Here is a 26,534-nt window from a genome sequence, read left to right on the forward strand (position 1 = left end):
TCCTGAAACTCTCAGAATTTTATATATTTTTTATCTATTTTATCTATTTTATAATTTTATATATTATATATTTTTATGTCTCTGGTGTCTCAGACAAAACTGAGAGGCTGGCATTCATATTATTCATGGTTTTCCTCCTCTATACACCCATTAAATATCACTAGTGGAATGAAATTAGTTTACAGAAGTAGCCAGTGTTGCTGACTCTATAATCATCTGAATGCATCCAGGAAAAAGCTTCAGAAACAAGGTACAGAAATGGTACAACTGGGATGACATCTTGTAACTGAGTAACTGTGATGTAATACAGTTTTCCCATTCTATCACTGACAAGGAGGCTGCAACAAGGGGATTTAAACTGAGACCATGGGAAGCAGCATGCAAAAAAGCAATCAGGATTCCAGAGTACATTTCCACTTGAAAAGCAGTGTGCTCCACATCTTTAATATTTTTAAAATATATTCTGGGCTTTCGATGAACTTCAGTAATTTTTGACCACACATTGTAATAAGCCATAATAATAGTAAAATCATAGTAATACAATTGTGTGCACATGCAGAGGTCCCACCATTCAAGCATACTATTCAATGACGGTATGATTAACAGCAAAATAAAGGCAGGCCCCTTCTTCCTTTGTAGACACAGCAACATGATGCCACAGTAAAAGAAGCTGCTGATTGGTGTTCCATCAGGAAAAGAGTTATTATGAATCACTTTTCCAGGAGCTTTTGGATCATTTATTAGGAAGTATTCCCACAGGTGGGAAAGGTGAGGAGGACCAGCTTTGCCATCCTGGAAGATTCTGCGCTTCATGGGAGTCATAGAATCATAGAATGGTTTGGGTCGGAAGGGATCTTAAAGCTCACCCGGTCCCAACCCCCTGCCACGGGCAGGGACACCTTCCACTATACCAGGCTGCTCAAAGCCCCATCCAGCCTGGCCTTGAACGCTGCCAGGGATGGGGCAGCCACAGCTTCTCTCGGCAACCTGTGCCAGTGCCTGACCACCCCCACAGGGAAGAACTTCTTCCTTGTGTCTAACCTGAACTTCCCCTATTTAAGGTTGAACCCACTGCAATTTTGATCCGGAGCCTTTAAAAAGAGCCGGCAGGCCTCGGGGACCAGGTAGCGAGCGCAGAGGCTGCGGGAACTCACAGTCCCCGCCTGTCCATTAACCCGCACCTCTCGGTGCCTCTAGCGCCGCCGGCCCGCTCCTCCAGGCCGCAGGGGGCGCTCTACGACGGGGGGGCGGGGCCATGGCCCGCTCTTCTCACGTGACGGCGGCGCATCCTCCTCTCCGACACGCGACCAGGAAGTCGGCGGCTCCGCGCCTCCGCGGCAGCAGCCGCACAGGCCACGCCCCCCACTTTCAACCAATCACCGCTCTCACGTTCAGCCCTCGCGCGCCGGAGCTACCCCGCGGCGAGCCGCGTGTGCGGTCCCTTTAAGGAAGCGCCGGGGCTCCGGATTGGTTGCGGGGTCGAGCGACACCAGGCGAGGGGAGGGTCGGGGTGGCTGAAGCGGAGCGCGGGCCGTCGCCCGGTGCGCGCCTGCGCGGGGGCTGGGCAGGCGGCGGCAGCGGCGGCGGCGGGTTACACCTGCGGGCGGGGCGAGAGCGCGGGAATGCCGCGGTGCCCGGGGCAGCAGAGGTAGCCTCTGTGTGGCGGCAGCCCGTGTGCCAGCTGGCATTCTCCTCGCCTTGGTCGTCCGGAGCGCCGGGAGCATCCACCCGGGGCTATCTCTGCACCTGGGCTACGCCTGCTGCCGCCAGGAGGATGGCACAGCCGGCGGGGGAGACGCGTGCCTGCGCCGCGGCAGCCGGAGGTGACGGCGAGGAGCTGAACGGCAGGAAGGTGGCTCTGATCACCGGCATCACCGGGCAGGTAACGGTGGGGATACCCCTCGGCCCCGGGCTTTCTCCGCGTTGTGGAGTGGTGAGGCGCCCACAAGGAGCCGTGGCTGAAGCCGTGCGAGCAGCGGCGGAGGGGCTGTCGGGCGCGTTCGCAGGCAGCGGCCACCCTCCCTTCCTTCTTATGTCCGTCCCTCCCGAGCCCCGGGGGATCCATCCCAGCGGGTGCGTTCCCAGCACCTCAGGCACCTCTTAGCGAGGCGGCTACCCGCCTTCCCTGGCGGTTCGTGGTGTGCGGGTTGCAGGAGCCCTCGCTGACAGCCCGCAGAGGCATACAGGCTGTCCTGAGGGAAGAGGCTTCCCTGGCATCACCCACGCGTGGCTTGGGCTTGTTGCCCCGGGGTTTGAGGTGTTTTCCACTAGGTCTGTATGATGGGGGGTAATCACTTTCATGTTGTGTCTTTGGACTGTCTTATAGTAACCTTTACCAGGAGTTCCCACGAGGTCAGCTAAAGCTGTGCAGAGATGAGGTGTGAAGTAAGCATCCCTGAGAGGAGCCAAACGTAGAAAAGGCAATACGAGGAGCTGGTGTTGAGATCCTCCATCCTGGTGGTCTGAAATGGCAAAGGCAAGCAGTGCAGTAGTATCAGTGCAGGTGTGGGGCAGCCTGAAGCTGGGTTTGATCTGAGCAGGCTCCTCACTCAAGAGGTACTCTTTGTCATCTGTCTCTCTGACATACTGAGCAGCCATTCATTTACTTTCACCATCAGTACCTGCTTTATAACCAGACAAAAACATCTCCCCAGGCTGCTTGTTTTGTATTCGTGTGCATTCATTGCAGTCTTCACTCTCTTTGGCTGTGTTACTCATAGGGATAATGATGCTCTCACAATCCTGGTGCTTTGAGCAGAAGGTGCAGGAGAAAGGTGGCATGGAAAGGAAAAAAAAACAAACAGTCCGTTTCCCTTGGAGCAACTTCTGCACTGGGAAAAAAAAAGGTGTGTCAGTGGTGAGTTTTAACCTGGTGAGACCTGCAGGGGTTTTGATGTATACAGTTTGTGGCTTGTGCTGCTACACTCCCAATAGGCAGCTTGGATATTTGTTTGGATTGTTTGTCCACGAAGAGGTTTGCATTGCTGTGTCTTTCCTGGCAAGTGGGTGCTAAATAAAAGCTGTCCTGGGCATGCTTAGTTGTATTTGACAAACACCTTATTTGCGATGTAAGTGTTGCCCATTTCCTGGAAAAAAATGCTCTGCTGCACATTGCTTATCACTTGCCATGTGCTGGGTGTATGGATTGTGGTTAGTATAACCTATTAAGAAGGTAATGTATAGTAAACATTATTGCTTATTTTACAATCCAGTTTGAAGAGCTGTTTTCCTTTATGGCTTGTATTCAGTCAGTGGCAGCTTCATACATAGAATCATAGAATGGTTTGGGTTGGAAAGGACCTTAAGATCATCAAGTTCCAACCCCCCTGCCATGGGCAGGGACACCTCGCACTTAACCAATTTGCCCAAGGCCCACTTTGGGCAACCTGTTCCAGTGCCTCACCACCCTCATAATAAAGAACTTCTTCCTTATATCTAACCTGAACTTCCCCTGTTTAAGTTTGAACCCATTTCCCCTTGTTCTGTCACTACAGTTCCTGATAAATACCCTTCCCAGCATCCTTACAGGCCCCCTTCAGATACTGGAAGACTGCTATGAGGTCTCCACACAGACTTCTTCAGACTGAACAGCCCAAACTCTCAGCCTGCCTTCATACGGGAGGTGCTCCAGTCCCTGGTCATCCTTGTGGCCTCCTCTGGACTTGATCCAACAGCTCCTTGTCCTTTTTATGTTGAGGACACCAGAACTGCACACAATACTCCAAGTCTCTCTGCTCACGAGAGCAGAGTAGAGGGGCAGGATCACCTCCTTCAACCTGCTGGTCACGCTCCTTTTGATGCAGCCCAGGATACGTTTGGCTTTCTGGGCTGCGAGCACACACTGCCTGCTCATGTTCAGTTTCTCATCAGCCCACACCCCCCAAGTCCTTCTCTGCAGGATGGCTCTGAATCTGTTCTCCACCCATCCTATGGCTGTGCTTGGGATTGCCCCAACCCCAAGTTGCAAGTAGGACCTTGCACTTTGCTTTGTTGAACTTCATGAAGTTTGCCCCTTTCCCGTCAGCTGTGATTTGTCCTGTTATACTTGCCGATCAACTTGTGAGGCAGGTGTAGATTGTTTGGAAGACCATGAGCTTTGTGGAAAAGTACATATTAAAACAAACATGCTGCTCTTTCATGCTGAGACAGTGTTAGTCAGTGCTCTCTTTTGTGATAGAGCCACCTGACCTTATGCAAGGGGGTAAATTCGGAGACCATGTAGACTCATAGCAGATTTCATCTCTTATCCAAGAGAACCTGTGCTGTGCTTTGAATGTTCACCTGCTGTTTGTGTTTTACCCCATTATGTCTGTTCTTATGTGTTCTTACAACACTCTTCCTGTGAGTTAGCAGCTGTCTGCCAATAGTGGGCTGAAGAAACCACTCCAAGCAGCTGTCAGACAGGGTGGTATAACTATGTCTGAGAAGAGGAAAGAAAAACAATAATCTGTTTGCTTGATGCTCTTATTTTTAGCAAGAGGACAGTCAGAGCTTTCCCAAGGGCTACTTTGATTGCTGTGTGATCAATCTTCCAGTTTGTTGACAGAAGTACATTTCTTGTCAGAGATAGTAAGTTAGTAGGACTATAGCTACAACCCCCTGATTCTTTCAGTATTGTGTTCTTTGTTATTTAACTCTCTTTTCAATGCAGCTTTTCCATCTTAATTTAATCTGTGTCAGGCATATTTAAGCATTGGAAGGTGAGGAGAACCTGAGCTAATAAAGGCCTGGGATATCTGAAAATTAGCCAGTGAGGCTGGGTGCCTTAGTGACAAGACTGTAGCAACTCTTGTTGTAGGATGGAAGCTTTTCTGTTAGGGATGACCTCTTCTGAGGTCCTGTACTCCTCTATCATTTTGAGATCTGCCGCTGGGAATCCTTGTTCCTCTTTTCTTAATTTAACTTTAAAGAAAGTCACTGTAGTACTTGGTCCTTGCCCTTCTTTCACTCCTTTTCTTTATTCTACATAATAGCTTTTGTTTTATTTGGAAAGGCCTTGCCCAGAAATGGGAGGTCTGGATTCTGTTTCTTATCTGAGACTCATGTCCCACCTCTTCTGAGAATGTCCTAAGTGCCATCTGTTTTAAACTTAATTACCATGTGTAAAATGTACAAATAGGCTGAAGTGGAAGCTAGAGCTCAGGCTTGTCTTTCCCAGGTGGTTACTTTAATTACTGGACTAGAGAGAGTTGGTGTGTTTCACATTCTTCCGTGGAGCCTGTGCTCTTTCAAGGTGGGAAGTAAAGGCTTTGATTCCTTCAGGCTGAGGAAAGCATAGAACAGAATTGGGTAGTAAACTCCCTTTGTTAAACTGGGGCATTTCTGCTACAGCAGATTTCTTTTAAAAATGAGTTGGCACGTTTGCATTTTGTGAAGAACCTGCTTTTGTGTTTGTGTGGCCAGTGTAGTATGAGAGCATTTGCTGAACTAAGGCCCCCCAGTGACTGGTTCCTAGGACAAGGATAGATGAGAGAGAAACATTAAGCTAACCGAACTGTGGTAATTTTAGGCAAGTGAAGAGTTGTGCTTTTTTCTTCGCAGTACTTGGGCCAAGCAAAGTGCTGCTTGAACTGTAGCAGCCTTTCCTGAGTTGAGATGATGCCATAAGAAGTGTGCTCAATCACAGTGTTGAAATCGGACAACTCTTTATTTTTCAGAACTTCTGTGTAGCTGTGAACATCTGGATTGTCCATCTTTTCCAGTGACAAAAGATGGGATTTTGTTTCTGCTATGGTGGAGAAAGTTGAGCTCAGGTAGGGCTATATTTTAACAATGGGGCAACTGACTGATGATTCAGCTTTTCACTGTACTATACCACAGAGATGTGCACAGCTGTAACTTCTGATTTATGGACTTCTAATGGTATTTGTAAGACTTCACAGGATGCTAGAAGAGGATGGGCTGTCTGCACAAGTAGGGTGAGTGACTGGAGGCTCCTCCTTTATGCCAGCTTACTGCACCAGTTAACAAAGCCGGTTAAGGTGGTTTGCTTCTCTTCCAGGTACACCTTTTAACAAGGTGTTAAAAGGACGATTGTAAGCGGCTAGGAGAAGCAGACAGGCCAACCCAATATGGGTGATAAGCAAACTTCTACTTTATTTGTGATGCAGTTCACATATATATAGGAGTGATATTCAGCCACTCCTCCTTGGCACAACAGTATTGGTTAGCCCCACACAGCTTCCTCCACATTCTCCTCCCATGTCCAGTTTCCGGTTACCTGTGGGGGCCACCCCCTGCCTTGCTCGCACAGTCCTCCAGGGCTCTATGGTCCTGCTCTTAGAGTCATTCTGCAACAGATGATTCTCTGCAAGGCTGAATTCTTTACTGATAGGAGGGTGATTTTGTGACCTTTGGCCAAGTAACGGATTTGCAGTATGCATGGTGAAGTCACAAAGGAAAACAAATTCAATAACTGTATAGTCAAGACTTGAAGGCGTTCTGGCTGCAAGGGCTGGACCTAGGTCTTTATGAAATCAAAGCAGATGAATGAGCCTCTACAGATTCTGCATTTACTTGTGGGGTTAGAGTGAAATCAGTATCATTGTACAACTTGCATTACTGGTAAGAGACTTAAGCCCGTAGTCAATAGACATGTATACTGCTTGTGCAGTACTGAGATTTCCCTTATTCCCACCACAGCAGTGGAAGGTACCACACGTCACTGTTTTGCTAAACTGCTTCCAGAGCAGGGCAGTTGCTGTGGTTGGATGGATAAAACATGTAAGTGTTGTGTAGGTATAGCTGGTACTTATGAGTAATGCATAGCACTTTTTTCTTTAAGGAAAAGTATTTAAAATTAAACTGGCCTATTGTGTGTTTTAAAATGGAAATATTTTTTTGACTTTTATTGGAAGAGTGTTTTCACAATGTGAAATAGATGTGCTGGACTCTTTAAACTTTGAAACCTTGAAGATTTACTCTGTAAAAATGGGAGTTTTGGATCAAATAGCAGTATAACAATTCTGTATATGGAGATATGTCTTGTCTGTTATTTGGGGAAGCTACTAAATCAGTACTTTTTGACAGTATTGTTTTCTAGGCGCTATGACTAAATATCTGTTAAAATTGCACTTAAATATCTTTCTGGAAGGTCTGATTGCACTGCAATCAGCCTGATTGTCTTTCTGATGCTGATGCTTGTAAGAATATTTAGATATTTGACTTGCTTGAGAAATACCAAGAAATACTGTGGTTGAGGCTGTGAGGTTTTATGTTGACATTTCTACTTTTCCCCTTTAGTCACTGGATTATGAGCAATGAATAATGCCCATCTTGTCTGATGTTGTCCTGCTTGGAGAGACAGTAAGGTAAGAGTTTGTAGACCAAGGTCATTCAAGAGGAACTTACCAGGCTCAGTTATGGCTGAAGCAGTACACTAGAGCTTGACTGTCAATACATGGGCAGAGGCTATTGGAAGTTTTAGATGAGGAAAGCAATTGTGGTTGTGCCTTGAGAGCTCTTAACAGCAGCAGTACTAGCCCCAGCTTCTGCTTCCTTGCCTGCAGTTCTGTCAGACTTGACTGCCATTTGGCAAAACTTCAGGTAGTGACTGTAGAAGTTTCAGCCAAACCCTAAGATAATGTAAGTATGACTGTCAAGTAAGTGTGCATGCAGAAATGCAAGAACACTCTAATTGGTGTAGGTAGAATATGGGATCTGCCCCTGGCTTTCTGGTATCAGAAGTTCAATCAGTTGCTTACAGCTTGTGCTATTCCTGTAGCACTGCAAGTTTTATGCAGGTGTTACGGTTCATAGTTTGAGAAGGGCTAATTGTATCAAGGATGTGAAAAGATAACCAAGAAAGCAAGATTTGCTGTTGTGAATTGATGTTCTTTATTTAAATGTGGCTGTTGAGAATGAAACCAAGCAAGACACACTTTGTGGAGCAAACTACCACTAGTAAGAGAACGTGACTCATTGCTTAATACTAAGAAAAGTAATGAATAGCTGGTATGGAGAGTGATATAAAACTCCTTCATATTCTGTGTCTAAAAACTTAATTTCTTGGAGAAGAGTTGTAAAGCAACCAGTCAAACAACTTTTTAGAAAAGCTTTTCAGGTATTGTGATCAAGTGGTGAGGAGAGAATCTTTGTCACTGAGGACTTTATGTACACATGGAAGGTTGATGTAGAGAAACACTATATCCTGTTGCACCAGAAACAGGATGTTGGTTTGCCAGGTGAAGGATAAAATCCGAAGGATTGCTTTTCTGCATAGACATAAGAGGATAGCTTTTGCTGAAACTGGCTACAGTTAAATATTAGCATTGCTGCCTTTTCATTTAAATAAATATTGTCTTGATTTCTGGCTAAAGCTAAATATTAGTATAGCTGCATTCATTTAAACAAATATTGTATTGGTTGAAACCAGGTACTTCAATTGCTGAGTAGCAAAGAGTTGTCTTGAGTAAGAATTTCACATGCTTGAAGGTCCATATCTTAGTTTGAGGACATGGAGGTGTAGGAATGCTTATTTGGGTACAAACTGAAATACAAGAAACTTCACTTGAGAGGGTGTCTGTTGTTTGTGATTTTTTTTTTTTTTGGGGGGGGGATTATTTTATTTTACATGATGAATGTCATCAAGCACTGGAACAGACTGCCCAGATAAGTTGAGTATCTGTCCCTGGGCATATTTAAAACCAAACTGGACAGGTCCCTGAGCAACCTGCTCTAGTTGACCCTGGCTTGAGCAGTGATCTTGGACTGGGTGATCCACAGAGTTCCCTTCCAACGTAAACTTCAATGATTCTGAGTCCTCCTCAATATCAGAAGTTGAACACCTGCAGTTTGTGACAAGATAGCATAAGGGGCTTGTTGAAAACTGTGCAATAAATGGAGACTGTGGCATGAAACCCAAGCTTGCCTAAAATATAATTCCAGGTCTTTCCCCTTACAGGATATAAATAAGAAGTGTTGCTATTGAGTTTCATCCAGAACCCCTGAGAAAAAGGTGTTTTATTCAAAAGTAGTAGAACAAATACTGAAATGGGATATTAGAATGTTATCTGAAAACAGAGGTCATATTTTTAGAAAGATGCCTGAATTTTTATTTGGCTCCCCAGGTGAATAGAGGAGGGTTACCAGGAAGTCTAATTCAGCTAGTGCAGACACCTTCTACAAAAGCAACCTATAAATATGTGGTCCAGTGTTTTACTCTTTCTTTCTGTGTTTCATACTCTACAACAGTATGTGCAGACTGGTAGGGCTTTTGGGTTCTTGAAGAACTGAGAACCCAGGATATTGGCTGTTCTCTGTGCCTGCCTGGAGAAGCTCAGCTGTATTCCGTTGCCTTTCAGAATAATGCAGTTGGTGGTGGTGTTCAAACATAAGTGAGCTAGAAGATTTTAATGATAAAAGGTATAGCAGATGCAGGATTAGTTCATATGTGTCTTGATGTATTAACTTCACTTTTTTCTTTCCATCTTTGCGCAGCTTTGCTCAGTGTGTGTGACTGCCATTGAAGTCTGTTCTCTAGTTCCTTACTGGAGAGAGAAGTTCTGGTAGCCTGGCTCAGCTGGCATGTATTAACAAAAGGACCAGTGCAGGCAATCTGATTCCTTGTGTTTGAACAGGATATGTACAGGATGTGGATTGAAAAACATTGTGAACAGCAGGTAATTCAAAGGTGCTATATGTGGTGAGTTGTACCTGCTGTGAAAATAGATAAGATTCTGAATGTTCCAGGAAAAATAACACTATAAAATTCATGTTAACAGTACTAAGATATGAAACAGAAGCATGGTACCCAGCTTTGGTTTGGGAAGTTGACTTCCTCCAAGCAACATTTCTCATTGAAGTTTCTAATGATGTGGATAGTCAAGAGAGGGCTATTGCCACTGCTTCCCAGACTGATGAGAGCAGAATATATCCCATTGGCAGCAGCATGTGCTACTTACTTAGTCCTGTTTTTTTTTGTGTGTTTTATTAATTTAATGAAGAGTGGTGACTGTCAGTGTAGACAGAATCTGTATTTCTCTATTTCCTAAGATTTTTAAAGAACGGAAGTATCTTCTTTATGTACCTAAAGCCAATCAAAACTGAAGTGAGAACTCCTGTGAAAAACCTCTCCTGTGACTTCATCCTCTCCTACTAAGTTTTGGTCTTTTTTTTTTTTTTTCCTCCCCCGTTTGTCTTTCAGATCCTTTTGGCGGTTGAGCTTTCTGCACAGGGGAGTAAGTTTTTTAGAAAATAGAGAGCTGTGCAGAAGGACAAGGAAAATGGAGTACTTAAACCTGCTGATGGCCCGTGTGAAGAACATCTCAAAGGTTACCACTCTGATCCCTGTAATCCAAGGAAGATGAATAAAAGGTTTTTCAGTGCAGTTGTGATACTGGTGTTCATCCTAGTGGTGGTTCCTGTTGTCCACACTTTTCTTTGAGGAGTATTGAGACCAAGTTTCTTTGTACTCTAAATATGCTTTTATTTAGTCTAGGAGGCAGAAGGTGGTTGCTTTCTATCTCTTGACAATTCCTAGCAAGAAATTTCTATCCCAGCTTCTTCAGACTTTTGGTTCTGGAGTAGAGTCCTGATTAAGTATCTGTTCTTTTGAGCTTGCTGGCTTTGCTTCTCTGACACTGTTGCAGCACAGCTTGGGCACAGTTTGGAAAGCATGGTTTCCTTGAAGCACTAAGTGAACAGTGACACAAGAGTGAGTCAGCAGTGTGCTAAAGTCTAATATTTTCTCACAGGCATGTGCTCTCTCTTTTCTAAATTTCTTCTTGCTACTTTGGTTGCTTTTTAGCCAGATAAGCAAAATAAAAGTTTTTGGGGTTTGTTTTTTTTTTCCCTTCAATACTTTTTTTGCCTCCTGCTTCTTTCATACAAATTCACTAGTTGTTTTTTTAGGACCTTGGCTAAGGAATTTCTTTGGATTATATGTATATGAACTGAGGGATTCAGTTATGTCCAAAATTTTCAGCGAAGTAAAGCTGTTACGGGAGGCGAGATGAAAGAGCATAATTTTCTCTAGTCTGCTGTAACTATTAAAGCTATAGGGACTGGAAAGTCCCGAAAGCTTGTTCCGTTTCTAGGGTGTGCACAGACTTCACAATGTAAATTCATAATGAAGCTTTTGTAAAGCCTGTCAAACAAGTTGATGTAAACCAGCTTATCTGTTGTCACCTGTGCTTTTTACATGTGTTAAGCAACTGAACTTCCTCACATGCAATGTAAATGTTGCAACAATTTTTCTTTTCATTTATTCACACATATATATACATGAAGTAGTATCCTTAAGGCAGGCTTCCTTCTTCGAGAGTATTTCTTGTTATAAAGGTCTGGGGGTTATTTTTGGAGTTTTCTGGTTTTGGGTGGGTTTTTTTTTTCTTTTTCAGATGAGAAACTGGAATTTTGCTTTGTAACTCAAAAATGTTATTTGATGGCAAGCAAATTAAGTCTAAGAACTTAAGTCAATTGACTTTATGATTTGGTTGCAGTTAGTTCACCATCAAGTACTATTGGAGAGCATTGCTACTGTACCCTGAGACAACTCTATTGCATTGAATATGGTACAGCTTGCATCGTGCAGTCAAATTGGTTAGTTAGAAGTTAGCTAAGCATCAGAAAGTTGTGATATTGTCAAGTCCAGTGATCCAACAGGTATGTTATCCACAAAAATGTAATTGCCTTGGGTGTAAGATGCCATAGATCTTGGCTTTTTGCAAGAAGCTTTCAAGTGGATAAACCAGCCTGTGCTGCATTTTCTGTGCTTAAGCACCTTTGAAAGAACAGGAAGGAAATATGCTTGCTCTGGAAAAATATGACTAGTAATATAGTAAGATACAGTCAAATTTTATGAAAGGTTTAGCTGTCATTTGGCACATTTATTGCTGCTTTGATATTCTTCTCAAAGAATTCCTGCAGCCTGTGGCAAAATCTAATGCAGAAGGAAAAAATTTGCAGTGTTGAATGTCCAGATGAGTGCTTTTGCTGTAATGATACCTTGTCTCTGCTACATATCTGACACTTGCATAGCTATTAATTATGTGCCTGTTGGCTTTTTTTCCTCTTCCAAGTTCCTGAGGAGGTGATTTTGTTTGTGTTACATATATCACATACAAATCTCTAAAGCTTCACCTTCCAGGATAGTGCTGAAGCATGTGGTAAATAGATAGGCTGTCAGGTCAACTGTAACTGATTCTTGTGTATTTAGGTGCTTTGAGGTAGCATGTCACCATACTGCAATGGAAGCCTTAAACCCCTCTTACCCCCTTTGAAAAGAGTAGACAGTTCTCTTATTTTTTAACCTGTAATGTCTGAACCCATGTTAGAAATAGCTTGAACATTATTTACCATTTTATGAATGGAAATAAGCCTTTTTCAATGCAGATAGAATGTGTAGATATGTGTAGAAGCAAATAAAACCTGAAATTGGGCAGGGAATAAGCCTGTCTGCTCCTGTACATATCCTGCTTCTGATTTTTATGCTTCTCATTTGATATGCTGCAGTCCCTTCTGACTACTAGTGTAGTCTACTACCTGTAACCTTAACTATGTTGGTGCTATTTTGTAACTAGGAAACAACATCTGACTGTTTAGGCTACTACTTATCAGATAGCAAGCATTCTGTTATGGGATGTGGGGTTTTTTTTTGTGGGTGTTTTTTTTTTGTGAAGTGTTTTTTGTTTGTTTGTTTGGTGTTTGTTTGTTTTGGTTTTTTTTTTCCCCTAACATTTGTTTCATGCATGCATGATCTTTTTAGCTACCATAGCAATGTAGCAATGGCTGGCTTCATCAGTGATGCTGGTGGTGACCCGTAGTTTCCTCTTGATGGTAATTTCTTTTTTAGAAAGATGAGGAACAGCCACTCTGTCTTTGGCTGCTATTTAGTGTCTTTGCCTCCCTTAGCTCTTGATACTGCTTTCTGGAAGCATAAGCATCACTGTGGAGCAGGTTTGGTTTTGAAATGCTGAAATTTCTGGCTGTGTTTTCTGGATTTCATACAACTAAATAATTGTGGTTTTGATGTCAGTGTAACTTTTCCATGATTACACAGTAGTAGTCTGTCAACATATTCCTGCCAAAATTTAACATGCTGTTTGCCTCCAAAATTAAAATACTATTAAAATCATACAAGATATGTAGTATAAAAGGCATACTGGGCTCTGCAGACCTGCATGCAAAACATTATATTCTTCCATCTTTTGTGAGGTATTTTTGTTGCATTGGAATCATAGAATCATAGAAGGGAAGGAGTATACTTAAGAAGACATAATACTTAAGAAGACACAGCCCAGAAGCTCTGCTGGTGCTGGTTTGGCTGTTACTGGTCAAGTGCTGCTCTGCTGAAGTCTAAGCCTGGTCTGTACCAGCAGAACTTCACATCCTCTTTCCTTACAAGTTGATGTTTTTTTTTTTCTCTCAATGTTTGCATTGGTGCTGGAAACAGTTTCAGAATCTGGCTGGCCTTTGAACAGCAGTGGGGGGTCTGTGGTTGTAGGACTGCAGGCTCAGCAGCATACATCATTTCATTTTTGAAGGTGGAATAAAGTTGTATAACTGTTCTTGAAGATGTGATGGCAAAGAAGTCATGAAGACTAGGAGTTAAACTTCAGTTTATGCCTTTGGCCACCCATTTTAGGGAAATACTCCTACAACTGTGTGGTTTTGCTTCATGTATTTGATATCTTGAAATTCTGAAAGTCACCTGATACTCATTAAATGTTTATGTTCTTATTGGGGCCCTTTATAGTTGAATCTATGTACAATTGTTTCAGTCCTTTTTTTAAAATGGGAAGATTTCCTTCTCTGAGTTCTTCATTATTCAAGAATGAAAAAGGAGTCTTAATACTCACTGTGTCTCCAAAATGACAGCAGTTGCATTTCTGTTGGTAATATCTTTGTACTTTCAGACATATGCAGTTATGTTGGATCACTATTTAGTCATCTGTATAGAAAACACCTTTGTGGAAATGCATTACTATGCTGTGATTTTTCTTGATGTGAGAAATGCAGGTAGAATTTCAAATAATTATGTTGTCTGTTGCTTTTCTTGTTCAAACAATACGAGAAATCAGATTGACTTAAAATTGGAAAGTAACTCTTTTTGGGAAATACTGACTGCTGATTCCTTTTTACAGTGCTACTCATCTGTCACGCACAAACTGTCAGTTTTAATTATATCCTAGGATCTCGCATCACCTGTTTTGATCAATTAAAGGGAAGTGTAACAGACTTTGCAAACTGAAAACAGAACCTTAAGACTACTAAAAATCCTTAAGCAATGATGCTGTTATCAATTTTGATAAATTGAACTGTAACAGGATGGTTTAAGTTACTTTTATTTAACATGAAGATGTGTCAAGCAGGAAATGATTGCACATACTCATTTGAAATATACAACTAGTATTTGCTGTGGTGGACAAGCAGCTTACTCTTGGCACTGGGTTGAGCTTCTCTGGGAATTATTTACTGTGATTTCAAAATGTGATGGTGAACTTTCACTAATTAATTGAAACCATTTCATTTCCTTTGTATGAGTGGATGTTACTGGTGGTGGATTATGTCATCTTGAGCAGGAACCTTCTTGCTTAACTGCTTCTGTACCTGAGCAAGTTGTTTAGACAGCTGTTTTGGTAAGAACCTGCTAGCTGGTTGGGAGTGTAGGCTTGTTTGATCAAATGCAGGTGTCTACCTTGGGATAAGAAAACTGGTGCTGTCAGTTGTATTGGCTATATGCATAAATGCTCTGCTGACTGTGAAGGGTGCCTGTGGTGCTTGCCTGATGGGGCTCATGCTTGTGTTGTCCTGACTAGCACTTCATCTTGCAATGAGGAAGCATTTATCTGGAGCACTCTACAGGGGTGCTCTAAAGGTGACAGAATTTGATTATTTGTGGTGTTTCTTATAGCAGGAAGGCCATATTGTGTAGTAAATGTGCATGTAAATGCAATTAAAGAAATGAGGACTGAGTGCTTTTACTGGTACTGTTCCTGTGAGACTGCTGCTTTGGAGCTGATCTGAAGAAAAACGGTGCGCCCAAATCTCTACCTGTGTCCTGAACACCCTCTGCACACCACTGCAGCTACGTTGTCACTGCTGCTTCTCTCCATCCATGAACCCCTAGTCTTTCTCTTTGAGGGACTGACTGGCATGTTTGATTTCCACCTTTCTTGGCCTCAGTGATGTCTTATATTGCTCTCTATCGTGTGTGTACTGTAACTTTGTTAAACTGTGCTTCCGGCCAAAAATGTAATGATTTTGCTTCCAAAAAACTCTGGAGAGTTCAGGTATTTTTTTCTATTGGTTCACTAAGACTGGCATTTTGGTGTAAGCTAATGACTGGCCATGTTCCCCCTTGTAAAACCTCCCTGTAATTACTCACAAATGTTGGCACCTACTGTATAGCCTGTGTGTTGAAGGACAGGATAGAGCCAGTTTATGGCCCTGGATGGTAGGAAAAGGGAAAGGGTGGCCAAAAATCAATTAGGGAGAGATTCTTTTGAAGGAGGTACAAGCCTACATTCCTAATGAAAGTCTGAAGTCTCGTGAGCAGTTCGATATGCTGAGTGAAATAATGTCACCAGTTTGATCCTGACCAGTTCTTGACTCAGTGTGGGTGGTTGGCTTGTTTTGTTTTGGTTTTCTAACTGCTTTCACTAAGGAATAATCTGAAATTATGGGAATGGGATTGGCTAGGTATCAACTCAGATCTCTCTTTTTAAAAACAAAAAAACCCACCCATGAAACCCCAAACCCAAATACCTCTCAACAAGGCTTAAAAGACTGCTCTTCACCCTTATCTGAACATAAAGGTTTTTCTCTTTAACATTTTGTGTGTGTGTATTTGACTTTCTATCTAATGTGTTTGGGACTGAGGGGAAAAATGGAAGAAGAGAGGGTTTATAAGTCTGCAGAATTTGTTAGTTGTGTTACGTTTAGGTCTTCCAAGTTCCACATGTACCTCTGATTATCTTCATGAAGAGGCTTTGCTTTAATGTGGGATAAGGGGGAAAGATATAGGAAAGGCCAGGAGGAAAAACTGTTCTTGTTTCTATATTTATATTAGGACCGTGCTGCCTTTGACATTATGTATGTGGAAGACGCATAGCTCTGTTTATATATTAGTGTGGAGGAGGGAACCAGTCTTACTAAATATTACAACTGCAGACATTACAGCTTTTCCACACTGAGGCAGTCAAGGATGCAAGCCTCCTAAGCTACTCTGTAATGTTTGTCATAATTAATAGCTAAATAAAATCTGGAACCCCTGCAGTACGCCTGACAGATCAGAACACACTGGGAAGAAGTTCTTCTGGATTCTGGTCACATTCTGTTTGTGGTTTGACTCTGTCTTTTATTTAAAAGAAGATGGTCTTTTATTGTAGGAGCTCTTCAATAGTATATCCCTAAAATATGTTTGAAATGCTGCATTTTTCATGTTTGTTTGGGACAGATGTGGGTCTTGTGTCAGTGTAGGAGGGGCTTTTAATTTTGTACATGCACAGAGCTAGTCACTTAGTGCTCATTATTCAGTTACAGATTTCCTTGCTTTGAGAATCTCAAGGTGCCTTTTCAGACATAAATCTGTTAATGCTGTTCTGTGTTTAAGCAAATGGTGGCCAAGTTACAAAGATCTATAGCTGTGAACTATGTATTAGCACACAGTTTCTTTGGTGTACCACTCATTCTTGAAGAACGTATGCCAAAATAGAAAATCACACACTCTATTTCTCAGTTTTGTGCACTGTACCAAGTTTCTGTGTTGTAGTATTTACCAAACTGTCTTTTAAGTTATAGTCCTATTTGGCAATGGTTGTCTCAAAACCGACTTGCAAATTCTGTATCTTACTATTTGGAGATTGTGTATTATAATATATTTGACCCTTGCATTTTACCCAGGGAAAACAGAGACCATGTTCCCTATGGATACTGGCGGAATATGCTTGCTTCTACTGCAGGCAGTTTTTACAGCTGGGTGTTAAAGTCCTGAAAATCAAACTGCTGACACAGCCTTAATCATAGTGCCACAAGTAGCACTTCTTTGTTTTTGTATGACAGTTTCATTGGTATTATGAATAGCTGGCTCCTTACAGGTGTTTGTGTATAATAACTTGTATAAGACAACACTTGGTAAGCTTTCAAATGAATCGCATTAATTCCAGGATGAAGTCTTGCAGGGAGACCTTTTGACTTTTTTTTTTTTCTTCCTTTTGAGGTTTTGGGTGATAAAAATACATATGTTGAAAATGTTCATTACTTTGAATTTATCAAGTGCAGCTTTTTGTTGCACTTTCTTGTGGGAAAGCAGAAAGAGAAACTGGCTTGCCTGTGATAGTGGGCACCCTCACTTGATCTGATGTTTCTGTTGTCAGCCTTCTTGGGAAACATACTGCTCTCTCTGTTTACTGGTCTGCCATTGCTGCTCAGCTGGCAAGGCAGGGTAGGAATTGTAGCTGCAGCGTTACCCTCTATGAGGGAATACTGGGTGTGCAAAACTGAAGAAAAGCCTGCATGCTTCTGTTTCAGGCACCAGCAAGGAAAACAAAATAAGGTAGTAAAGGCTTTCCTCAGCTGTTGCTGGATGTATATTGGGTTTCTCATGCTTTTAGCAAAGCAGATGACAGAAGGCAGAGTTCCCCTTGCAGGACTTTCAGTTGTTCCCCCATGGGTCTGGTGTATGTGGTGGGGTTAGGAAGACAAAGGAGTGACTGTGTGCACAACCTGAATCTGGAACAACTTAGGTGGCAAGTCACTACTCCAGACAGCTTGGAGAAACACCCTCTATGGAATGAACTGTAAAACCTACTGTTCTCTTGTACAGTTATCATTGAGCCCCATTTTAAAGCAGCTGAGGACTGGCGCGTTGCCTCCACCAGGTAGTGCCAGTTAATGCAGCAATACACCAGGACATAATTATCTCAGCCTCCGGAGAGACTGAACTGAGAGTAATTTGTTTCAGAGGTGAGCAATTTTCAGTGTGTGGCTCCTGGCATCTGTAAAGCAAAAAAGTCTTTGTTCAACTCCAGTTATAACCTCTTTGGGACTGCTGTTGAAACATGGCTAGCAGACGTGTAATGGTACTGATATAACTCTCTTTCTCCCTGGCCTGTACCCAAGCTTGTCATCTGAAAAATGCATATAAGGCTTATTTGCAAATGATAATGCTTTAATATGGATTTCAAAGATGTATCAGATACTGTAAGAGCCATATGTATGTAGCTGTACCTTTAAGCAGTTTAGGTAATGAAGTGTTTGATCAGGATTTAGCTGAAAGGTGTTATTAGGCTTTAAAACAATTTCATAGGAGGAAGGGCTTAATTAGCATGGAGACCAGCCTTGCAGAACTAACACTCCTAACGCATTGTTATCTTTGGTAATGCATTTAGCCATACTTAATTCATTAATTACATGGAAAAAAAGCTGACTAATCAGTGGAAATGTTGGGGAGGTGCGGGGAGCTACAGAGTGAGGAGAAGAAAACATAAAAGCAAAACTCCTGGTTTTGCTGCCTTTTGCTTCAGCTTGTTCCAGTGACTCTATCAGCATTACTGCTCTCCAGCCCAGACAAATCAAAATCCTCAGCTGATGAGAGACAGATGATGCAGGAGTATGGAAGATTACATGTGCTTAATGCTGGAGGTTGCTACTAAACTAGCTGCTAGGAAAAGATGAGGACTCTTAAAATCTGCTCTGGCTGAAAGCCGCCTTTCAGGTTTGTTGTTTTTTCTTTTTTTGGTTGGTTGATCTTCAGAAATGGATGACCTTGGCTGGCCACACAGGGACAAGTGCTGAGAAAAATGGCAGGAATATATAGCTGGCAGTGGGAATGGAAGATAAAGGTAGGATGGCCCCTTTCAGTGGAAGCATGCAGGAGTGGAAGCATGCAGGAGTGAAACTGCATGCTGGTCATGAACTGAATAGGTATTTTTCAAGAAAGCTTGTTTATGGGTTTAAAGAAATTGCTTTATCTAGGTATTGTGGTGTACTGTGAATAAACGTGGTACTCCTGAAGTAATGGTGAAAGGTGACAAGCTGCTTGAAGTTCAGTATTATGACTATGCATCATCAGTTCTATATAGGGTTATTAAATAAAATTTTCACTTGATTCCTTGGTTGCTTTGTTACCATGACTTGGTCATTGTTCTCAGTGCCTCAGCTGTACCTGACTCTTCTTAGGCTGCTACTCCTGAACTATTTCCTGTGAATTCCTCATAACAAGGTAGGAACATCACTGGTTGAACTTTGTAGTAATACATTTTTAGTAAGTAATGAGACTTTTATATAGAGAGAAGGTGCTTTGGGTCTCTTCATTAAACATTTTAAAGGAGTGCTATTGTTCTGGACAGCTGTGAGACGACCTTTTGAGTGCCCAGGCCTCTTCCAGTGGAGTTTGAAGAGGAGTAGGTCAGCTCCATACTACTTCCTCTATTATTTGAAACACGTTAAATGTAGTGAAGCTTGAGATGTGTGTAAAAACTACTGTCAAATTTCTGTCCTATCTTTATGATGGGGGGGGGAGCTTTGTGTTTATTTTTTTAACTTCCAGGGTTATGAGCTTCCTGACCCTAAAGTCCCATAATGACTGTTGTTTTAAGAACATTATTTCATGTTGATGTGAAGATCAACAGAGAGCACCCACCATTCCTTTATCTTGATCCCCCACCTCCTGAAGCATGGACCCTCAGAGATACTCAATGGAGGTTATACCCTTGTTCTCAGACAGGCTGATGATGCAGTAGGAGTGCACTCTCCCTTTTCCCCAGAGGGAAGGGGCTGTGCAGTGGTGGCACAGTAAAGCCCTCCACCTGGAAGGAGGAGGCAGAAGGGCTGCAGGTGACTACTGGAGCAAGGCTAGCCGGGCTGCCTTGGCTTGGAAGGTCAGCACTTTGCAAGGAGATACTGATAGTGAAGGCTTTTAGATAAAGGGATAAATAAAGTAACTGATAACTTGGTTAGTATTTTGTATCCAGTAAAACCCCAAGACTTCTAGTCAGAGAGGATACAATATATACAAACTTGATCATAAGAGTCCTCATGTTTTGGAAGGCATGACTTGCTTAGAGCGATTGTCCTTGCTTTGCCCATTCCTTGTTTTGAAAAGAGGTATTAAAGAGCAGCTATACATCTTACTATGGCTGAAGACAATACTTGAAGTAATGTGTTTCTCTGCACACTGTGAATATATGGCTGTGCTTGCAGGACAGACCTGGTTGTGCCTAAACCTGAACTTTGTATCACAAGTGAAAGGATTTATTTGTAAGCAGCAAGACATTATGTCCCTCCAATATATTAGTTTTCTGCACCTCTTTCTTGGATCTCCTGTACCACTGGGGCTTTTCTGTCTTGGGCTTTAAGGGACAATTAGCTGCCCACCTCTTGTGCTGTCGGTTTTGGTTATTAGAAATATGGCTGCCAGAATCACTGTCATCAAGCAGCTGTAGCTGCCACCGTTTCTCCCCTCCCTTTCTAAGCTTTCAGAGAAGCTGATGGCTAACTTTAGAGCTGATGTCAGTCCCTCAGCTTCCCAATTTGAGTGGGAAGGGAGAAAAACTCCTCAATGATCAGTCTTCTGTCCAGATTTGGAGTTATGAAGTATGTGTCTTTCTAAACAGTTTCACTGTGTCACAGCTGGCATGCTGTGTGGTGATGTAGTGCTGGGTAGTGAGCAAAGGAGTGCATGATACTTCTGTCTGTCCCACTATGGGACTTGAGAAATTGCCAGTTTATTCCCAGACTTGAGTTTTTCGCATGCTTGAAAAAAGCCACAAAGTTAGCCAACAACAGTTTTGTTCTTTTCTATGAATGATTTAGGGTTGTCCAGATGTGCAGAGATTTACATACTTCTTCCATGCATGAGGAGCTGTGGAACTGCTTCATCTAAGGGTAGTTTCAGGAGCTGGTAAGGTTTCTGTTCAGGCAGAAAATTGTTCTTACATTCTTGAAAAGACTTTTTTCAAGTCACTTGCTGAATGTTACCTTTTGAAGATTTTATATATATCTTGTTCATCTGGGTACAAAATTGGTTATTGCAGAAGGTATTGCTTTGACGTAGTGGCAGCCTTTTTTAAACATTTTGGACGCTGATGAAGAATGGAAGTACGTGTTTCTGGGTTTTGGCAAAAAATACATTCTCTTTAGCTCTTGTGGAAAATACATGTTATAAAGATTATAGCTATGTTGTCTTGACAAAGAGAGAAAACTTCCTGCTCTCTATTTTTTTATTTTATTTTTTTTTTCCCAAGGTGGAAACTAACTTGAATATGAATAAGATGAAATCCTTGTGTTCTTACGTATGCCTGAAGTATCTTCTGTTTTTTGATGTGTTCAATTTCTTCTAGTTTTGCAGCGCTGGCATATGGACTTTCAGGCTTCTCGTATGAACTGAGCTATTTTTTCTGTTTCAGCCTCAGTGAGAAGAGTTTGCTTACAGATAACTGGCATGACAATCGAGGACAGGGAAAACAAAATGAAGTATTACTTCATAATATGGCAGATCTAGAGGGAACTGCTGAAGTATATGGGATATTTGTTAACAGGAGTTACTGCTTAAAGTTTGCTACTGCTATTGGGAACAGTAATTGTTTCTTACAGTTTTTCACTAAATCAGCTTGAACTGCTGGTGTCTGAATTAATCCTTCAGGGAAGAAAACCACAGATGAGTTAACATGGGTTATGTCTGACAGCACAATGTAGTGTTGATGCAGAGCAGTGGGGACCTTCTGTAGCATTTTGATGCTGCTGTCTGTTTAATAATATTTTGAGCCAAATGAGCCAATTATTAAGAGAAAGCAAAGTGTGAGGAAGGGAGGGGATGTTTCACAGTGTTCAATAATCTTTGTACAACTTTGGAATGGGCTGAGATGATCTCAAGATCTTTTCTGGGACAAGGGATTTTGTCTTGGTTTGGTCTATATTCATAAACTCTTGAAAAAGTCCTGTTGGAGTCAAATAGGGACTTGCGGTGTTGCATGTCTGACTCCTGAGGTTTTCTCTGTGCTTGACTATGTCCTTACAGCTTTTTATTCTGCACTCGGCATCCCTGCAGGCCTGTGAAGTATTTTCCAGGCTCTTATAGCTGAGACTTGACAAGACTTTTTAGTGAGCTAGGATGTGACTGGGTGAGATGAGTGAAATCTCAGAGCATCTCTCTGATTTAGGTGTTCTAGGTAGTTTGGATCAGAAGGCAGAACAACAGTGCTGTAATTTAAATGAGGGCTGTTAGAAGTGGATCAGCATCATTTAGAAGAGAAATGGCACTGGAAGCTTTCTTTTAAAACTGAGACAGGTTATCTGAAGTGACCACTGAGGACCTAGCTGAAGAAGAGACTGCACAAGAAGGTTGGTGCTGGATATGGAGATAGTAGTCAGGGAGAAAGCACGGATAATAGCTGTAGTGAGGGGCAGTACAACTGAGTTTGGTGAAACTGGACCAAGAATTCAGGACCCTTTTTGTGGTGCTAGTGAAATCGTTTGATCATCAGGGAGCAAAAAACCACCCTTGTCCAGATACTTGGCTTCTGCTGCAGATACAGTGTAAGAGAAGAGAATTCTTTAGAGAGAAGTCAAATCAACAAGCTGACCTAAGGTAAGGGGAAAAAGGTTTTCACTGGGCATTTGACTTGCCTTGTAGCTGCATGCCTTCTTGTATGGGATGAAGAGCAGAGGGCAGCCCTTCTCTGTGTTGAAAGGGGTTCCATACTGAGGTTTTTGAACCTCACTCGCCAGAAGTTAATGGCTTCCTCATGGGTGTTTCAAAGATATTTGGTACATGGAAAGCAAGATTCCTTTAGCTGTTGCTTTGGCATGTTCAGAACTTCTCCCACTTGATGGCCCTGAAGATAGCACCTCAATACCCTTGGAGAATGACCGCATCAGTCTTGCATGTGATTTGCACAGTAGAGGAGTTTGGTGGCAGAAACAAGGACCTTTCTGGGCATTTCACACCAAGATCTTCCATAGCTATCACTTTCTTTCAGAGCTTGCACTTTTCTGGAAGGAAGAACCTAGTTAAGCAAAATTCCAGCCATTCTTTATTCCAATGCTAATTTATTTTAAAGCAACTTAGGCACAAGTTTTATTTCTGCAAATCTTGCGTAGAAGTAATTTTAGAATAGTTTGGGTTGGAAGGGGCATTAAAGATCATCTAGTTCCAAAGCCTTGAACGCTTTCAGGGATGGGGCAGTCACAACTTCTCTGGGCAGCCTGTTCCAGGGTCTAACCACCCTCACAGTAACGAACTTCCTAATATCTAGTCTAAATCTACTCTCCTTCAGTTTAAAGCCATTATCCCTTCTGCTGTCACTACATGCCTTGTAAAAAGTCCCTCTCCACATTTCTTGTATGCCTCCTTTAGGTACTGGAAGGCTGCTAGAAGGTCTTCCCAGAGCCTTTAATCATTTTCATAACCTTAATTGCAGGTGACTTTCTTCATGGAATTAGACTGAAATTCCTGACTGTAGAGAAATGTCATCACCCTTACTGTTCTAGTAACTCATGGAGGTGATTTTCTTCCTTTTTCTGCATGTTAAGGAGATAAAATTTTGGTCTTTTAGACAAGATTAGCCTACAGAATGCTAATTCTTACATTGAAAGAGTGGAGGCTTATACTTAATGTTTTGTTGCTATTTGAATTTGACAGTATAAAGACATTGTTAATTATTATCCTCAAAGCCAAAAGCCACATTCTGTATGGTTTATCATCGCAGAGGCATGTCTCTATCAAGTGTATGGCCTAAATGTTTAAATTCATCACTTAAAATTTTTTTTATATGTGACAACTGACTTGATACTATGTAATGCTCTGTTTTGACTGAAGTTTAAAATGGAACAGCAGTCTTTCCATCAGAAGGCTGCCTGGAATAGGCTTGTTGATTTCTGTACAACAGCTTGTGACTTTTTTTTTTTAATTGCTAAAAAACAATGACTTGCTACTATTTCTGAACTATTTAGAAAATGAAACAGACGTTGATTGTCATGATTCAAATACAGAGCTCCTGCAAGTACCACATGTGCTACAGTGATAACCTTCCTTGCGTTCTGTGTGTGTGTGTTAGGCCAAATACAGTCTTTGTGCTGTAGTACAATGACTGTCATCTTACACACTGTGGTTCTTAGTAACCTTTCAGTTTTAAACAGTGTTGGAAATGTTGGATTTCTCCCAAGTGTAATAAATGTATAGATGGGGAGCTGAGCAGGGGCCCTTTGGAAATAAATGTGAAAAGAACATAAAGACACTGTACTTCACCCCATCTGTTTCCAGAAGTTAAGGACCCTTTTTTCTTTCAGCCTCCAACTAAGGTGGAAAGAAAAGAAAGAGAGAAAGGACTTCTTCCTCAATAAGATGGATATTGAATCCAGCTGAGGCTCTCTCCCTCAACTTGTCCCTTTATTCTCTTGTCCTCTCAGCAATGAGGGAAGCATGAAATGCATCTTGGTGCATGCACTTCTTTAATTTTCTGGGAAAAGAAATTGTAGTCTCTATCAAACTTTTCTGTAAGGTGCTTGGAGAGTCTTGGTCAGGGAAAGAGTCCTGGTCTTGGGGCATAGATCTGCAGGGTCTTTTTTCATTGCATGTCATCTTCTGGTATCTGTTTTCCCAAACTTGTATTCCCACAGCGTTATTTAGGTTACAATACAGTGAATACGGTGCTCTGCTCCAGAGCACTGTAAGACAAATGGCCACTGCAAAAGTTTGTCTGAAACTTTCCCTGCCAATAGTGGACAAAGCTGTGTTGCTCTATTTTGGCTACTGAGCCAGTGCAAACTGGAAGGTTGGAAGGAGTCCATAGGGATCAGCCTCAATGAAGCATGAGGAAGGGATTTAGGCATACTTCTGGGTGATGCCAGCTTCCAGTGGAAGTGTTGAGCTGTCAGCTCAGTAACAATGTAAAACCTTACTTTTCTAGCTTAAATTTGGCATATGTGGTGGCCATTGGTTATTTCACTGTAACTGTGCAGATGGAGGCTGGGATTTGAACATCTCTCTGCAGTCACTGCAAGCTGACATATGTGAACTAGAGAATTCATATGCTAATCAAAAAAGTGTCAGTCAAAAACTATCTTGTTTTAACTAGGTGCAGGCTCTAGCTACACAAATATTTGAGGACTCTGGACTGCTACAGGCGTTTCTAACCTAAATTAAATGAGGTGTGTGTACAGGTGTCTAATCGGTTTTGATACTGTTCAGAAACTTGTAGATTTATAGTGTTGAATCAAGTGACTGCAGTATGTTGAATGTGAGTAAGTCTTTGTTTAACCACGGAAAATTACTTTGCTCTCAATCTTGATTCTCTGTTTAAGATTGAGATTGAAAGCTCCACACTAAACTAATAAACTTGAACAGCTTTTTTTTATAGAAAATGATCTCAGTGCTTTAATTGTAATTAAGATGACATCTTTAAAACCAAAACTTATGTATGCATTAAAATTACCAATTATTTTTCACTTTCAGTAAGAAAAAAAATTCTAGATATTTAGATTTATGGCAAAACTTCTGGTAGGGAGATAGCTTCATATAAGGGCTTTCTTAATTCAGGTCTCAGGTCTTAAACATGTTGTGTACAAAGCAAGCTATGTATTAGTGCTTCCTCGATATATATTCTTTTCCCCCCATGAATGTTACAGGATTCCTCTCAAAAAACAATAAACAGATGAATCTGCTTTATGAAATGTGAAATGAGTTAAGAGTTAAAAAGGAATATTAGAGAAAATTTTAAGAGAAGGTTACTTTTTCACAGTAGTAAATATCTTTAGGCTAATGGAAAACTGGCTGTTTTGTGTATCTTTCTAATTTGAAAGGCTGGTGACTTCCAAAATCAGTTAGATGTGTTCATGTTAGCACGGTAACTTGTACCAGATCTGAAGTATGAGGATTCTTAGCAGAAGAGCTGCATCTTCAATAAGTTAATATTGATAGAAACAAAGAAATAAGTCTGACTTTATTAAAAACAAACAAAAGTTTTAGCCTTCCTTGGTGGACCGGCTGTTATTGAAACTGGTGTGCCCCTGGCTCATTAGGCTGCGCAGCTGAGGCTGCTGTGCTTGCCGGAAAGCAGCGCATTTATGACCAAGTTCCTGTTATTGACTGGCTCTAGAGAAAAATGCCAAACTCCACCAGACATAATACAGTAGGTCCACTGTGGGAGACTTGTACGAATGCTGGTTTGACATTTTTAAACTAGGATTTTTTTTTTTTTTTTTTCCAATTTCTAGGGTTATTTTCTTGACAATTATTTTTTTTTTCCCTGGCTCTTACGTGAGGTTTGCAGACATTTAAGAAAATAACCAACCTTAACACAATGTCTTAACAGGTCTGGGTGATGTGGAACAAAAAAATACATTTGCAAATCTTTTTGCAATTCTATTATGAGAGAGATGAACTCTTTTTTTTTTTTTTTAATACACTGAAGATGTGTGTCAAATGAGTGGCTTAGCTGTTTAGGCTTGGTTTTGGCAGTACTGATGCAGTTTAAAAAAGGTGATCTATGGCATAACCAAAATGCAGTAGAAAAGCAAAGTACATTTGCCGCAGCATTGACACTAATTTATTTGCCACAGTTTATAAGAATCATTTAAGCACTAATTCATGG

General features: G+C 41.6%; 1 protein-coding gene across 1 annotated transcript in view; it reads left to right on the plus strand.

The window, feature by feature from the left end:
- Nucleotides 1-1,554: 1,554 nt before the first annotated feature.
- GMDS (GDP-mannose 4,6-dehydratase) overlaps nt 1,555-26,534 on the plus strand; it is a 427,285-nt gene continuing 402,305 nt past the window's right edge. The window contains exon 1 of the mRNA XM_062617766.1: nt 1,555-1,882. Coding sequence (XP_062473750.1) covers nt 1,775-1,882 — 108 coding nt within the window. The 5' untranslated portion in view covers nt 1,555-1,774. The remainder of the gene's footprint in view (nt 1,883-26,534) is intronic.

This window comes from Pezoporus occidentalis, unplaced genomic scaffold, assembly GCF_034315485.1.
Source record: "Pezoporus occidentalis ecotype Australia unplaced genomic scaffold, CSIRO_AGI_Poc_V1 ctg2, whole genome shotgun sequence".
Lineage (NCBI taxonomy): Eukaryota > Metazoa > Chordata > Aves > Psittaciformes > Psittacidae > Pezoporus > Pezoporus occidentalis.